Source organism: Sus scrofa, chromosome 14 (genome assembly GCF_054392235.1).
Source record: "Sus scrofa isolate SSC_HxYL_T2T_F1_AM1 chromosome 14, Sscrofa_HxYL_maternal_Yorkshire_Landrace_v2.0, whole genome shotgun sequence".
Classification (NCBI taxonomy): Eukaryota; Metazoa; Chordata; class Mammalia; order Artiodactyla; family Suidae; genus Sus; species Sus scrofa.
The window spans coordinates 65,458,612-65,475,084 of record NC_139396.1 but is presented as its reverse complement, the minus strand read 5'-3'; the positions used below and the strand labels follow the sequence as shown (position 1 = coordinate 65,475,084).

Below are 16,473 nucleotides of genomic sequence, written 5' to 3'. Positions count from 1 at the left end.
TGCCCCCCGCCCCCGCCCCACAGAAGAAGCAAGGACCTTAGCAGAATCCTTATCACCACCACCACCACCAGTTGGGGCTCTGGGGTCAGCCTGCAGGCCAGCCTGGCCCAGGAGCACCCCTGAGTCCCCCCAGCCCTGGCTCTACTGCAAGTTCACCCTGCATGACCTTGTTGAGGTCATTTGTTCTGCCAGGGCCTCAGTTTCTCCATTTGTGAAATGAGGGGACTGGATCACATGACTTCTGGCATTTGTTCCATGGTTCTGATCCTATTTGATGTCCATCTCTGTCTGTCTGTCTGTCTGTCCGTCTCCCCTCTGCATTTCCATCTCCATCATCTCTCTTATCCTGTCACTCTGCCTCCTGAGTTCTCTCTCCCACCCCAGTTCCCCCAGCTGCCCTGTGCCTCGCTTTCCATCGAGCTCCCTTCAAGTGACCACCTAGTCCTTCCAGACTGGTTAAGGGCATGTCCTGTGCCAGGACCTAGCGGGTGCCAGAGCCGCATGGTAACAAGAAATGCTGGCCCGGGGGCTTCCCAGATGCAGCTCTGAGGCAGGCAGTCATATTCTTGGCCACCAGCTCCGTCCTTGGCGTCAGGTAATGGTGGGAGGGGCTACAAGCAGGTCAGGAAAGTGTGTGTGTTTGGGGGGTGGGGGGGGCAAATGTGGGCAGAGGAACAGGACATGGGCCTTGAATGTTCAGCCCACCTGGGCACAGAGGGATTCCCTGTCCCCCATCCCTCCCACTAGAGCTAAAAGCAGGAAGTCAGGCTAGCCACAAGAGCGTGAGGACAAAATATAGAGGCACCTGAACCCTCCTGCCTGGGTTCCTGGCTCTGACCTCTCTGTACCCGGTTTTGCTCATCTGCCAAATGCGTATAAGGAAAGGACCAAATAAGGGGGGGGGGTTGTCCTGGGAATTGACTCAGCTGGCGAGGGTAATGTATTTGGAGCTGCTCGTGGTCCCTTTCTTTGCCGTATCCCATAGGGACACCTGTGCCACTTGTAACTGCAGATGCGGAGGTCTCTTTCGGTAGAGACTTGCCAAAAGCCACACAGCGCACAGCGGCTGGGCCTGGAATCAAACCTGGATCTCCTACCTTCGGAGGGTTCCCCCTTTCCCTGACCCCATGGGCCCATCCCCGGTCAGGGTTTGAGAGCATAACGTCAGGATAGGGGCCAGGCAGAGGCCAGGCGAGGTGGCTGCTGGCCAGGGTTTCTGCTGTGCATGCTGGGCCCACAATGGAAAGTGCTGCTCTCTGCAATAACCTGGCTGGGTTGGGGCTTGGGGGGCCCCTACTCCCTGCCTGGGGCCTGCTGAGCCAGCTCCCCTTTTGTGCCACAGACCACAGGGTTTGGTGTCTGCCAGACTATAAAATGGGGGGTCGGCCCCTAGTCACCCAATGCACCAGCCTGCCCGCCTGCCTGTCCTCCAGCAGGAAGTAGCAGGTCCCCAGGTAAGAGGGGACCCACTGCTGTAAGAGCCCCGGGGGAGGGGAGAGGAGAGGGGAGGCAGAGACATCAGAGACAGAAGGGAGTCAGAGAGACAGGTTATCAGGAGAAAGGCAGACAGAGAAGAAAAGATAAAAATAGAGACAGGCAGAGGGAGGAAGGGAGGAAAAGAGAGAGAAGAAAGATAAAGAACAGAGAGAGAGAGATGCAGAGGTACTGGGAGGTACTGGGAGGCAGAAGGGTAGGCACAGAGAGAAGTAGACAGAAATAAAGGCAGGGAGGGAGTTCCCCAGTGGAGCAGTAGGTTAAGGATCCAGTGTTGTCACTGTAGCAGCTCGGGTCGCTGTGATGGCTCTGGTTCAATCCCTGGCCTGGGAACTTTCATAGGCCTAGGTGTGGCACACCCCCCTCAAAAAAAAAAAAAAGAAAGAAAGGCGGGGGGCGGGGGGGGGAGAGAAATGAGGAGGGGACGTTGAGAGAGAGAGGATATTGATGGAATTAACCGCATCTCCAGGAAGGAACCCAGCTACCCACCCAGGGGAACGTTGAGTCACAGACTGACTTCCAGGGATGTGGGATAAGTAAGAGCCTGGAAGCCACGGATGTGGCCCAGATGTCTGGCCTGCCCATGGTGGGCAAGGCAACCCAGGGTCACAACAGCCTTTGTCAGGGCAGGGATCTGCTTGCCCCAAGCAGCTCTTCCTAACAGAAAGTGTTCTGGAATCTGCTGCCAGAGGGTCTTGGACTCCCTGGTAACTGTCTCCAAAATTAAAGAGGACGTTTTTCCCCTTGGGACCAGGACAAGGAGTTCTTCCAACACTCAAAGTGTCCATGACTCCAAGGTAACAAGGAGCCACTGGAATTGACCAAAGCCCCCTCCACCCAACGCCTACACAGCCACATCCTTCCTTTTAGAACCCGGACCCACACTAAACTGTCCTCCTTTCCACCCCAGTCCCAGGCCTGTGTCTGCCCACCCCCCACCCCACTCATCCCCAGACAGTGCCAGAGGCGGCAGTTTAACCAGGATGGGAGAGAGGAACGTGCATTCATTCAATCTCTTGAACAAATGTTAGTTGAGCATCTCCTATGTGCCCAGTGCTGAGCCAGGTGCTGGAGATGGAAGGATGAATAAATCAGAATAAGGATCTGGCAAAGCCTGGTTGCTGGGTTTGTCTGCTTGAGTTGAAATAGGAGTCCTGCAGAGTCCCCGTTGCACTGCCATTGTGGCAGTAACAAACCCGACTAGTATCCATGAGGACTCAGGTTTCAAGCCCTGGCTTTGCTCAGGGATCCTGCATTCCTGTGAGCTGCTGTAGGTCATAGACACGGCTCAGATCTCGTGTTACTATGGCCATGGTGTAGGCCGGCAGCTACAGCTCTGAAGCCTGGGAACTTCCATATGCTGCCAGTGCAGCTCTTAAAAAAAAAAGAAAGAAAGAAAGAAAAGAAGAAAAAAAAAAGAAAGAAAAGAAGAAAAAAAAAAAAAAAAAGAAAGACATTGGAGTCCTACCACTTAGGAGCTGTGTGGACTTGGGCAGGTCACCTCCCCTCTCTGAGCCTCAGGTTGCTCAGAGGAGATAATCTAGCTGCTCCTTCATGAGTTCATGGTGAGGGACAGATGCATTTGTTCATGAATGTGGACTCTCCCAAATGGTGCTTCTTGTTATGAATCTGCTGAGGCAAAATGAAGTTGCCCATTTATCACATACACAAGAAGTGTGATAAATGGTATGAAGCATGGAGAGTGACTCCAGGGGGCAAAGCAAAGACGTAGCAGGGGGACGCAAGGTAGAAGGGCGGACAGGGCTGATGGAAGCATGTCAAGGTCATTAGCCCGAAAGAAGGCATAACGCGGAAAGAGTGGTTCCCAGCCAGGAAACCCTTAACTATGCGGGAAGATCGGGACAGAAAACCTCAAGGCTTTCGAAGAAGAGGGGACAAGAATTCAAAAAAGCCTGAATATACCGGGGGATGGGGGATGCGAGCCAGGAGGCAGCTTGAGGGTGCCGCCCCTGAGTGAACCCAGGCCGAAGGTTTCTTCACAGATTTTTGCAGGTGGGAACCATGTCTCAGCCTGCGGTCAAGGCCTCGGCCACAGCTGCGGTGAACCCAGGGCCTGATGGGAAGGGGAAGGGGGCCCCGCCCCCCGGACCAGCCCCGGGCTCCGGCCCCGCCCAGGCTCCAGCCCAGCCAATGCCCGCTGCCAAAGGGGACCTGCCTCCCGGGAGCTACAAGGTGCGGACCTGGGCCAGGGACTGGGCTCCACCCGCGTGCTTCCTCTCTCTCCTCCCTTTCCCTCCCCCTCCTCCCAGCCCTCTCCAGCCGGTCTGCCCACCCGGCTTGCACCTGCTGGGGAGTTTGTCAAGCAAGAAACAGGAGAAAAGAAAGCAAGAAAGCGGGCTGGTTTAGCAGTAGGTAATGCCTGTCCCGACAGGTTTTCTAGGGCAGAGGGACAGCCTCAGATGCTCCTGAAAGGTTTTCCCAGCGGTTGGTCAGGCTGAAAATGCGCCTGGAAAGCAAGGCATCCAGTCCCCTGGGATTGGGTTAGGTTGGGTTTCAACCTCGGGGACACAGAACTGGGTCATTGCACCACCCTTGGTTCATGACACGCTCGCGTGCGGTCCACACATGGCCAGCTTTTAATTATGTAGTCGTTTAACTAATGGGTTCATTTCTATTTAATTTTTAATAATACAACATGCACCTGCAAACCCACCACTTATATATGAAAAGCCAGGATTTGGTAAACATTCACTAAATCCAAAGTGCCTCCCACCCCCCAACTCTACCCCCACCCCCATCCCCACCACTCCACTCCCCACCCCACCCCGCCCCTGTGAGCCCATCACCCTCCTCCCCTACTGGAGGCAACTGCCATCCTCACGCCAGTCCATCGTTCCATCATCTGCTTGCTTGCTTTTTTGTGTACTCTGATGCAGTGTTCCTGTAAAGGTATGTGTTTATACTTTGTTTTTAACTTACTGAAATACACTGTATGTCATTGTTTTTCTTTTTACTCCCTATGAGATTTCTAATAGTCATTCATACCGTTGAGCACTGCTGTGGTCATTGGTTTGGGTCGTTGTGCGATGTTTCAAAGTGTGACCATCCCTCCTGATGCTCATCTGGGTGGGTGCTAGCTTTGCTGTGTTTCCGGGCACACCAAGGAGTTTCTCTTGGGCGGATAGGTGTAGGAGTGAAAAGCCTGGGTATGTGACCCTCCCTGCCTTTTACAGCTGGGAAACAGGCTCAGAGAAGGCCAGCACTTGGCTCTGTTCAAGTGAATGGCAAAGTTTTCCCAACTTGGGACAAAAGGCGAGTAAAACCCAAAATTTGATGCTTAGTGAGAGGAGGGAGCGAGCCCATGTTTATACAGGGGCGCCTGCTTCTGGCTTCCCCTATGGTTTGGTGGGTAGACTGGCACCAGCATCAGCTCTGTGGCAGGAAATGGACCTGGGAGATACAGAACTGGATCCAGCCCATTGGTCTTTTTTTGGAGGGGCCAAGTGAAGGGGAGAGGGGTGCATAGAGAGACCCAGCAGCAAAGCAGCACTGACTGTGTAGTATATTACTTGTGCTGCTGATGGGATGAGCCCAGTGAGGGCAGGCACTTGACCAAGCTCACCCGAGGAGATGGTATCAGGGAAGACTTCCTGGAGGAGGTGATGTCTGAACCTAGAACAAGGCAGAGGACATGAGCTCCAGGATGGGGCTGTGTGATGGAGCGGGCATTCCAGGCAAGAGGAACAGCATGGATAAAGGTCTGGAAGAAAGATCCATCAGTTCCTAAGGATGGTACAGATACGAAGTTCAGAAGTGGAGGGAAGGCAGGACAGGGTCATGTCATAGACCTTGGCTCATGGCAAGCTCCCATGTGATCTGGGCATAGCCTGCTTTTATCTACGTATAGGCTTAAAGCATATTTGGCATGGAGCCTCTCCAGTTTGGTGGTACTTCCCCCTCACTTTGCCCCCTCTGCATGGGGGCGTCTCTCCTGCAGCTGGTGGTCTTTGAGCAAGAGAACTTCCAGGGCCGGCGGGTGGAATTCTCCGGGGAGTGCTTGAACCTGGGAGACCGGGGCTTTGACCGAGTGCGCAGCATCATTGTCACCTCAGGACCGTGAGTATTGGGTGGAGAAGGGGGCATTACAAGGTCATGGTAAAATAATCATGACCAAACAACAGTAGCTGCCATTTACTGGCCACCTGCCCCACCCTGTGTCTGTCACTGTGCTAGCAGAGACACATGCAGTCATCTCTTGATATAATTCCATGGATGTTCAAGTTCCTTGTATAAGATTGTGCACGTAGTACAGCTGGACCTCTGTATCCATGGATGCTGAATCCATGGATAGGGGGGCCAACTGTACCTTCTTTCCAGTACTTGTTTCAAACCCAAGAGAAAAGAAAGAGAGGCATTATTCTCCTTCCCATTTTACAGGTGATGAAACTGAGGTTCAGAGAGGTGATTTGATTAGCATAAAGTCACACCAACAGTAAATCATGATTCTAGGCTCCAGCGAAATGTTGTTTCTGCTATAGAAGGAGCCCCTCCTGTCACTCATGGCAGAAGGAGGCCAGAGAGCCAGGTTTCCATTAGCTGTCCCCTCTCCCGGGCTTCAAGCAGCCTTAAGGTAATAATAAGCATATGCTGAGTACCATTAGGTACCAGGCGCTAACTGAGGGCTTTACCTAGATGATTGCACAATGCCGTATGAGGGAGGGATTGTTCTTATTCCCCTTTGACAGAGGGGGAAACTGAGGCTCACAGGGGCTAAGTTCCTTGGGCAGAGTCCCTAATGGTCAGAGGCAGAGCCTGGGTCCAAGTCAGGTTGATCAGTTTCATCCACATGCTTTTATCACCATGCAGCACAGCGTGCCCCTGATTCTGGGCTTCTCTGGGCCTTAGTGACCCCCATATAAAGCAGGAATAATTGTCTTTTGGACATCGTGGCTGCACCAACTTCAACCCCTATGCCAGCCCCAGGACAAGACCCAGTGGGCTCCTTTCCTCCTGTTTCTCCAGCAAAACAGCCACCAAGGGTTGTGATCAGCCTGTTCGCCCAGCATCCTGGGCAGTACAAAGAACAGAGATGGACTTTGAGATACACAGGCCTTTTTCAGTATCTGAGCCTCAGTTTCCTCATCTCTGAAATGGGCAGAGCGATGGTCCCCACTACCCTCCGCTAGATGATTCTAAGGTCTGGAGGAGATAATGCAGCGTGGCCCTGGCAATTTGGGGCAGGGGTGGGCAAGCACGGCAGGGGGCTATGATGGTTATTGACCCTCCCTGTTGCTTTGCGAGTTGAGCCAAGTCACCCTGGGCCCTAGTAGGCTGGAAACCTCAGCCCCACCTTCAGACTCAGAGCCCAGCTGGGAACAGAAGCTGCAGGATGTGGCGAGTTTGGGTTTTCAGGCTTTTTTCGGTATCAGTGACTCAAACACAGAGTATTTCTCCTGGAACAAAGATGCAGCTGGTCTTTGGCGTGTGCTCTGGGGATGCGCCTGATGGAGAGAGGAAAGAGCTTGTGGTCCAGGGCCCTGGGTCTGTGTCAGGACCAGCAGGGCCGTGGAAGGAACAGTGATGGAAAAAGAGAAGGAAGGGTGAGGTGGGGGGGGGAGGGAGAGGTCCCCCCTCACACCGGTGGGGAGGGGAGACCTCAACTGACATCCGACACCATCATGCAACTTTAGACCAGGGCCTCAACCCCCCTGCGCCTCAGTTTCCAGATCTATAAATTAAGATTCCTGCCCTTCCTCGCTCCTTGCTCCTCAGACTCAAATGAGATGAGAAAAGGCACTAAAGTCAATACTGTCAATTCCTCACTCAAATAACAGGTCTTCACAGGGCATTTTGACTTCTGAACAAGACAGTTTGGGGGGAGGGTGGGCAGCAGGGCAAGACCACATCCGTGTCTGTCTTTCTCTGAGCTCAGACCTCCACCAGCTTCCCTCCCTCTTTAATCACGAAAGATATTACTTATCCTGCTTTTTCTTTTAGACCCTCATAACCTCCTGACAGGGTAGATGCAATAGTTTCTTCTTCTTTTCTGAGGCTTGACAAGCTTAAGTGATGTACCCAAAGTCACGCAGAAAGAAAAAAAAAATGCTAAACCAGAATTAGAACTCAGGTCTGTCTGTTTCCAAAGTCCATATGCTCTTACTTCCTACATGGCACCATCTTCCCAGGCTCCCTTCCCATCCCCCCATCTATCTATCTATCTATCCATCCATTCATTCTCCATCTATTTATTCATCCTTCTGTTTACCCCTCCCTCCATCCATCATCAATACATTCATCCATAGATCCAGCCATGTACCCATCCATCCATCTACCCACCTACCCATCCATCCACCCACTTACCCATCCATCCATCCATCCATCCATCCATCCATCCATCCATCCATCCATTCATCCTTTTTTATCTACTCTAGACTAGGCAGGGCTCAGGCAGATTGAACTCTATTCTGGAAGAATAAGTCTGCATCTTCAATTCTGTCACTCCACTCTGGGCTGGCTTATTCCTTAGACAAGACCTGAGGCTCCTGGACCACATTCTGTTTCAGCCTGTGGTGGCAGCCCCTCCCCCCCCACAATCTCCCATATCTTCTTCTGGATAGAGGAAGGTCCCAGGGAGATGATACTCTTGTCCGTGTCCCCAAGCCCTCTCTTGTTCCTTGAGAACCCCTAAACACAAAGAGAACAAAGTTCAAGGGGTCCATCCATCTTAGCCTTCTCATCTATGAAACGGGGATCGTCTTATCTTCCTCAGAATCCCTGGTCCCTCGACACAAGCTCACTTCCCATCCTCAGTCAGGCTGTACTGAGACAGCCCCCATTTGACCTCAAGCTTGTGATTAGTCCTTTTAGAGAACTGAGCACCTTCACTGAGTGATATACAATCACATTTAATTCTCACAGGTATCTGCGAGGTAAGTATTATGATCATTTCTCCTCCTGATTACTGTCCTCTGTATCCAGGCCAGTCTTTACCAAACCTGATTCAAGCACCTGTATCAATTTTCTCCTTGCCCTCATACCTCCAGGACTATTGTTTATTGAGTATATTTCATTTTAAATGACGCTTTGTGGAAGTTCCCATTGTGGCTCAGCAGAAACGAATCAGACTAGTATCCATGAGGATGTGGGTTTGATCCCTGGGATCACTCAGTGGGTTAAGGATCTGGTGTTGCCGTGAGCTGTGGTGTAGGTCACAGATGAGGCTTGGATGCTGTGTTGCTATGGCTGTGTCATAGGCTGGCAGCTGCAGCTCTGATTCGACCCCTAGCCTGGGAACCTCCATGTGCTGCAAGTGCTGCCCTAAAAAGCAAAAAAAAAAAAAAAAAAAAGACCCTTTATGACACCACTAAATATATATCAAAAGAACCCTTATACCACTTTTACAAATGGAAAGCTAATATCACATGCTCTAAGTAAAAGGTATCCATAAAAAGGTGCATATAGTGAGGGAGTTCCCTGGTGGCTCAGTGGGTTAAGGACCCAATGTCATTACTGCTGTGGTGCAGGTTTGATCCCGGGGCCAGGAACTTTTGCATGCTGCGGGCATGGCTAAAAGTTGCATGGAGTGAATACAAAGCAGTGCAATTATGCTGTTGCCTGCTCAAGGCTCTGTGCTGATGGCCCGTTCCTCCTTTGCTACAAAGAGCAGTTAGTAAGTGTTAAAAGCATATTAGTACCCAACAAAGACTTTCTCCTAGCTGTAATCAGGGTTTTGTGTTTTGTTTTATTTTTTAATATCCTCTTATGTATTATTTCCCCCATGGTACTTAAATCGTATGCAGATCCTACATCTGGGGAAACATTTTGCTCGTATAGTTACACACATTATCTCATTTAATCCTGTACCAACTTCAAGAAAAACAAGGCATATTTTATGAGAAAGCTGAGGCTCAGAGAGGTGAAGCAACTTGCCTATGGTCACACAGCCAGCAAGTGGCATAGCCTAGGATCAAACCCACTGACCTTGGGGCTGCTTTGCAAGGGGGAGATCAGAAGGCAAGTGAGAGGAGGGGGCTTCTGATAATGATTACCCTCCTGACTCTCCCCACCGTTCCCCTCTCCATCACATCCAGCTGGGTCGCCTTTGAGCAGTCCAACTTCCGGGGCGAGATGTTCATCCTGGAGAAGGGCGAGTACCCGCGATGGGACACATGGTCGAGCAGCTACCGCAGCGACCGGCTCATGTCCTTCCGGCCCATCAGGATGGTGAGTGACTCCTGGGCTGGGCCTGGGGGACTAGTGGGGCAGGCGGGACAAGTGTGAGGTTTGCGGGCCACAGAGCAAGGGAGTCAGATGAGCAAGAGAGAGAAAGAGGAAGTGGTGGACAGGGAGGCACAGTGGCCTCTGAGTTGCCCCAGGGCAGTAGCTCTTGTACTCATCAATTCATAAGGTGCCCCTAATACACTCTTCGTGTGCCCAGCCCAGCCGCTGGTAGGAGTTTAGGGCAAATGGAACACACCAAACCCAGGTTTTCCTTCTCTGCTACTGTCAAGAGTGGATTTAACCTCCCAGTGGTTGTCTCCTTTGATTCTCTTAGTGGAGTGTTTCTAATTCCTGAGGGCACATCAGACCACCCAGGGAGCTTTGAAAAATCTCCGTGTCCATCCAAAAACATCAAACATGCGGGTTGAAACTCATGTGATTGCTGAGAAGAGGGAGAGGGTAGAAAGGCACTATGAACTTCCCGATGATAAGACTAAATACTGGGAGTTCCCCTTGTGGCTCAGCAGGTTAAGAACCCAACTAGTATCCATGAGCATGCAGGTTTGACCCCGGCCTTGCTCAGTGGGTTAAGGATCTGGCATTGCCATGAGCTGTGGTATAGGTCACTGACGTGGCTCGGATCTGGTGTTGCTGTGGCTGTGGCTGTGGTATAGGCCAGCAGGTACAGCTCTGACTTGACCCCTAGCCTGGGAACTTTCATATGCTGTGGGTGTGGCCCTGAAAAAGAAAAAAAGACTAAATACTGAATGAAACCCTTTATAATATTTAAGGTAAGCAGTATAACTTCAAGAAGAAGGTGGAGTTATGCCCAAGCCAATCAGTTTTTTCCAGAATTAGATTGATTAAGACTCTTCCTGAACCAGCCACATCTTCATTCATCACTGTTGGTTTCTGAGGATAACCAACTCCTACCTTCAGGGATGGGAATTTTCATGAAGAATTTTCATGCATATCCATTTGAGGCTGGCAGTGGCCATAGCCACCTGGCTTATCAAACTTATCTTAAAGTTTGTCATCAAAACTTATCTTAATGAATTATCCAATCCAGTCATTCCCAATGTTTTTCTCAGAGCTCGAGCCTGAATTATCCACCTTAATAATAGACCCTTTGCAAGAATTCTTAGATTTCTCTCTCCATCAGTGGTCCTTACAAGGCAATCTATGCCAACAGACCTTATTTGGGAGAGTGATCAGCTGGGATGTTTCCAGTAGCTTCTAGAGCTCTGCTGTCCAATACCATAGCCATATATAGCTAGTAAATGCTTAAATCTTGGCTAGCCTGAATAGAGATGTGTATATGCATGCCAGACTTTGAATACATAGTAAAAAAGAAAACTAAGAATATATAAATACCTTGGTAATATGGCTATATTGGCTACATATTAAAATTATCATCATTTAGACATATTTGCTTAAATTAAATATATTATTAGAGGAGTCCCGCTATGCAATGGGATCAACAGTGTTCCTCTGTAGCAGCAGAGACACAGTTTTGCTCCCCGGCCCACTGCAGTGGGTTAAGCATCCCCCGTTGCTGCAGCTATGGAGTAGGTTGCAGTCCCTAGCCCAGGAACTCCATATGCCATGGGGTGGCCCCCCCAAAAAATATATATATGTAATATTATATGTATTATTAGAAGAAAATCTCAGAGTTCCCTGGTGGCTCAGCAGGTTAGGATCCAGCATTGTCACTGCTGTGGCTTGGGATCCAGGGTTGGATCCCTGGCTTAGGAATTTCCATATGCTGCAGGCACAGCACCCCCCCCCCCCCGACTAAAAGAAAAAAAAAATCCCTGTACCTGACCCCCACTCCAGACCAATTAAATCCACATCTCTGGGGCTGAGTCACAGACACTGATATCTTTTTCACACCTGCTAGTTGGTCTCTGCCTGGGTAGCCAAGGACTGAGAGCCGCCGGTATAATCCCTTCTCTCCGTCCCTGCCTGCTCACCATCCTCCCTTACCTGGTCACTTCCAACCCCCACTGCTGGCTTCCCTGACTCCTTTCCAGCTCTCTCTCCTGGGAAGCTAGAGGGATCTCACTCTACCATCCTGCACTTATAGCCATGCATTTGACTGCAGAGACTCTGTCGCATGCTCTGGGTGTGCAACTGTACTTGGGATAGAAAAGGTCCCTGCCCTTGTGGGAGGCAGCTATTGAAAACCTAATCACTGAAGCCGATTTATAATGGCAAATGCCCGTGGTACGTGGTACGTGTTACACGGCACCATGCAGCGTGCTAGGAAAGGGGACAAGGAAACTGGGGCTCTGATGTTGGTGAAGGGGTGGCTGTGGTTGGGGCAATCAGAGGAGATAGCTGCCAAAGGATGGGGATCCAGCAGCCTTGTGAACAGCCTTCCAGGGAGTAGTGATGCAAAGGCCCCAGAGCGAGGATAGACTGGACGTGGCCAAGGAATGAAAAAGGGGCTGGTGTGGCTGCAGCAGAGGGAGTGGAGGGGAGTGGAGAGCAAGGTGGGATGGAAGGAATGAAATGCCTCTTTGGAAAGTTCTGCCCCTCACTGGCTGTGTGACATTGATCAAGAATCTTGACCTCTCTGAGCCTTTGCCTCCTTGATCATCAGCATGAAAATAATGAATAATTTTTTTGGAGCACTTGGTGCTAGCCAGGCATCGCACTAAGTGCTCTGTATGGATTAACTCCAGGAAGTAGAGGCTGATATATCCTTTTTCCAGATGGGGAGGGCACTTCCAGGCAGGACAGCAACAATACTGGATGAGTCCCACGGTGGCCGTCCTGAGCAGACTCAGTTACCTCTGTCTCCACACTCAGGAGGCCCCGTTAAGTTACTTCTCTTTGCCCCAGTCACACTTCACAGTCCTGACCCACTGTCTCCTCCCCCAGGATGCCCAGGAACACAAGCTCTGCCTGTTTGAAGGTGCCAACTTCAAGGGCAACACCATGGAGATCCAGGAGGATGACGTGCCCAGTCTCTGGGTCTATGGCTTCTGTGACCGTGTGGGCAGCGTGAGGGTCTCCAGTGGAACGTAAGCATCCCTCTGCCAGGCTCTTACCCCCTGCTTTAGGCTCAGACGTCCAGGAAAGGCCCCGGCTCTTCCCAAATTATACCACTGCTATGTGACTGGGATCCCAGCAAGAGAGCTTCACTCCTCCGGGGTGTGGAGTTGTATGTTGAGGATTACATGTCAGTGTAAACACATGGAGCAATTGGTTCTAAAAAGAAGGAAGGTGGAGAGAATAGTGGTTGGAGGAATAATTAAGTACAGGGGGCAGAGTTGTTGCGGGCAGATGAGTCTGATGTGTTTAGGGAAGGCGAATATTAAGGAAATTGGAGCCCCTGGGGACAGGAGCAGGATGACATCAGAGAGGTGAGACGGGGTAGTGAAAGGGCCTTGACCCTGTGGAGGATGTGTTGTGGAACCTGGGTGAGCCACACACCCTCTCTGGGTCTCAGTCTTTCCATCTATACAGTGGGCACACCAGACTCCCTGATCTCAAAGGGCACTCTACTCTGAACTCTCAGGATTTGAAGCTTTCAAAACAGAGCCCCATGACCTCATGTCCATGAGAACACAGGAAAGGCCTGGACGCCCAAAGGAGGTCACTTTATCCATCCTCCTGCCTCCTAACACCCATTACAGACATCCCTGGTCCCCTGTGGGAAAACATAAGGCATCTTTCTCTCCACCCCTAGATGCAATATGGAGCTCCTGTAACACCCTCAGGGCTCTGGCCTTTTTCCTTTTTTTTTTTTTTTTTTTTGGCTTTTTAGGGCCACAGCCATGGCATATGGAGGTTCCCAGGCTAGGGGTTGAATTGGAGCTGTAACTGCCAGCCTATGCCACAGCCACAGCAATGCAGGATCCGAGACGTGTTCAACCTACACCACAGCTCACAGCAATGCCAGATCCTTAACCCACTGAGTGAGGCCAGGGATGGAATCCACATTTTCATGGATACTTTCAGTTGGGTTTGTAACCCACGGAGCCACAATGGTAATTCCCCTCTAGCATTTTTCTTGCTCTTTTCTCCTTCCCTGAAATCTGATATCTCTGCATTTAAGCCACCTGAAATGCTAAACATTCTGAGCTGGGCTCTGTGCTGTTCACGGTGGGGAGGGAGAGATGAATAAGGCTTAGTTCCTGCTTCCAAGGGCCTTACGCATCCAGCAGGGAGATGTAAATACACCTGTGAGGTGAAATCCAACAATAATCAGTAAGAGATGGTCCACACGGGAGGTCAGAAGGAAGGTTTCTGGGGGAGTTCCTGTCTTGGTGGCTCAGTGGAAACGAATCTGACTAGGATGCATGAGGACACAGGTTCAGTCTCTGACTCCACTCAGTGGGTTAAGGATCCTGCACTGCCATGAGCTTTGATGTAGGTCACAGATCTGGCATTGCTATGGCTCAGATCTGGCGTTGCTATGGCTGTGGTGTAGGCTGACAGCTACAGCTCCAATTTGACCCCTAGCCTGGGAACCTCCATATGCTGCGAGTGTGGCCCTAAAAACCACACCAACACACACACACACACACACACACACACACACAAAACAACCAACCAAACAAACAAAAAACCCAAAAAAAAAAAAACAAAAACAAAGAAAACCATTTTTTTGGAAACAAGGCTCCCCTTCTTCTCTGCCTCATTGCTAACCAGCCCCCAAGCTCTGTCTTCACTTCCTTTGATCCCAGTCTCTGAGCTCCGGGCCACCACTTTCAGTGGAATGTGTATTACTCTCCCTGCCATGCACAGGTGGTCTAATTAGGAAGTACTGTAGATGCAGGTTCCTATTTGGTTCCCCAAACACCCTCATATGCCAGCTACCATGACCTCACACTTTCTAGAGGAGAAAACTGAGGCCTGTTGGAGAGGTGAGATCACTGGCCAAAGCGAGTCAGAAGCCAGCTGGAAGAGGCAGAGCCAGGAGAGAGAAGGCCCCAGGTGACCCAAGCCCTCACAGGCGAGGGATGGAGAGCAGAAGGCAGGGATGCATGGAGAGCTGGCTGGTCCAGGTGCAGGTCTGGGTACCAGGCAGTGAGGCTGGCCATCTCCATGCTGTCCTTCTTGCTTTCCTCCCAGCTGGGTCGGCTATCAGTATCCTGGCTACCGCGGGTACCAGTACCTCCTGGAGCCTGGTGACTTCCGGCACTGGAACGACTGGGGGGCCTTCCAGCCCCAGATGCAGGCTGTGCGCCGTCTGCGTGACAGACAGTGGCACCGTGAAGGCTGCTTCCCCGTCCTGGCTGCTGAGCCCCCCAAGTGAGTTCGCACTCCGCTCTTCTCCCCACCCTTCCTCAGGCTCATCCTTGTGCAAATAAAAATTCCTGAAGCTAAAATGTCTCCTGGATCTGTGAACAGATGCGTCCCTCAATGTCCACCTCTCATTGCTGGCATGTGACTTCCCCCAGCCTTGATAATTATAATAATAAGAAAAAGAGCAGGAGTTCCCACTGTGGCACAAGATTGGTGGCTTCTTGGGAGAACTGGGATGCAGGTTCAATCCCTGGCTCAGCATAGTGTGTTAAGGATCCAGCATTGCAGCAACTGTGGCTTAGATCAAGACTGTGACTCAGATCTGATCCCTGGCCTGGGAGTTCCATATGCCTCATGGTGGTCAAAAAAGAAAAAAAAAAGTAGCAAGCACCACTAAGTTCTTTATATTCTCTTAATACACCATTTTAGACTATTCCAGGGGGTTGGTATTATACAATTGTTCCTGTTTAACAGGGGAGGAAGTTGAGGCTCTGAGAGGGAAAGTGACTTGCCCAAGGTCACACAGCTATCAAGTTAAGATTTCTTTGGATCCAGGCAGTCTGGTTCCAGAGGCACACTTTTAAACAAATCTGTGTTTTTCTTTTTCTTTTTCTTTCTTTCTTTTTATTACTTGATGAATTTTATTACATTTATAATTGTATAACAATCATCACAACCAAATTTTATAGCATTTCCATCCCAAACCCCAGCCCATCCCCCCACTCCCCAACCTGTCTCATTTGGAAACCACAAGTTTTCAAAGTCTGTGAGTCAGTGTCTGTTCTACAAAGTTCACTGTGTCCTTTTTTTAGATTCCACATGTAGGTGATAGCATATGATGTTGGTGTCTCACTGTCTGACTGACTTCACTTAGCATGATAATTTCTAGGTCCATCCATGTTGCTGCAAATGTTGTTATTTCTTTCCTTTTAGTAACTGAGTAATATTCCATCGTTTACATATATGTACCACATCTTCTTTATCCACTCCTCTGTCAATGGGCATCGTACATAGTGCTGCAATGAATATTGGAGTACATGTATCTTTTCAAGTCCTGTTTTTTTTCCGGATAGTTGCACAGGAGTGGGATTGCTGGATCAAATAGTAATTCTATTTTTAGTTTTCTGAGGAATCTCCATTCTGTTTTCCACAGTGGTTGCACCAATTTATATTCCCACCAACAGTGTCATAGGGTTCCCTTTTCTTCACACCCTTTTGCTTTTGCTTTTTAGGGCCACAGCCATGGCTTATGGAGTTTCCCAGGCTAGAGGTTGAATAGGAGCTGTAGGTGCCGGGCTACTCCACAGCCAGAGTAACGCAGGATCCAAGCTGCATTTGCGACCCACACCACAGCTCATGGCAATGCCAGATCCTTAACCCACTGAGTAAGGCCAGGAATCAAACCCACGTCCTCATGGATACTAGCTGGGTTCTTAATCCACTGAGCCAAGATGGGAACTCAATCTGTTATTTCAAATTCTCCTCTTTTGTCTACCATGTTCCTGATGTTTTTGCCTGCTCTATTTACCACTTTTCGGT

The 16,473-nt window shown here is 50.3% G+C and overlaps 1 protein-coding gene across 3 annotated transcripts; it reads left to right on the top strand.

The window, feature by feature from the left end:
- Positions 1–1,342: 1,342 nt before the first annotated feature.
- Positions 1,343–15,017, top strand: CRYBB1 (crystallin beta B1). Of its 3 annotated transcripts, XM_084993315.1 has the most exons (6): positions 1,343–1,454; positions 3,508–3,687; positions 5,453–5,571; positions 9,546–9,678; positions 12,562–12,704; positions 14,761–15,017. In XM_084993315.1, the coding sequence occupies exons 1-6, from the start codon at positions 1,401–1,403 to the stop codon at positions 14,942–14,944; spliced, it is 813 nt and encodes a 270-aa protein (XP_084849441.1). In that variant the 5' UTR covers positions 1,343–1,400; the 3' UTR covers positions 14,945–15,017. The 3 variants fall into 3 exon arrangements, with proteins under 3 accessions (XP_084849441.1, NP_001072149.1, XP_084849442.1); NM_001078681.1 differs by lacking the exon at positions 1,343–1,454 and having other exon boundaries at positions 3,517–3,687; positions 14,761–14,944; XM_084993316.1 differs by lacking the exons at positions 1,343–1,454; positions 3,508–3,687 and adding an exon at positions 4,272–4,404.
- The last annotated feature ends 1,456 nt before the right edge of the window (positions 15,018–16,473 follow it).

Bases quoted from the DNA above. Each gene is read 5' to 3' on its own strand.
- CRYBB1 (XM_084993315.1), top strand. From the start codon at position 1,401: ATGCACCAGCCTGCCCGCCTGCCTGTCCTCCAGCAGGAAGTAGCAGGT. The intron at 1,455-3,507 runs GTAAGAGGGGAC...AGATTTTTGCAG, and splicing joins AGGAAGTAGCAGGTCCCCAG to GTGGGAACCATGTCTCAGCC. The intron at 5,572-9,545 runs GTGAGTATTGGG...CATCACATCCAG, and splicing joins ATCATTGTCACCTCAGGACC to CTGGGTCGCCTTTGAGCAGT.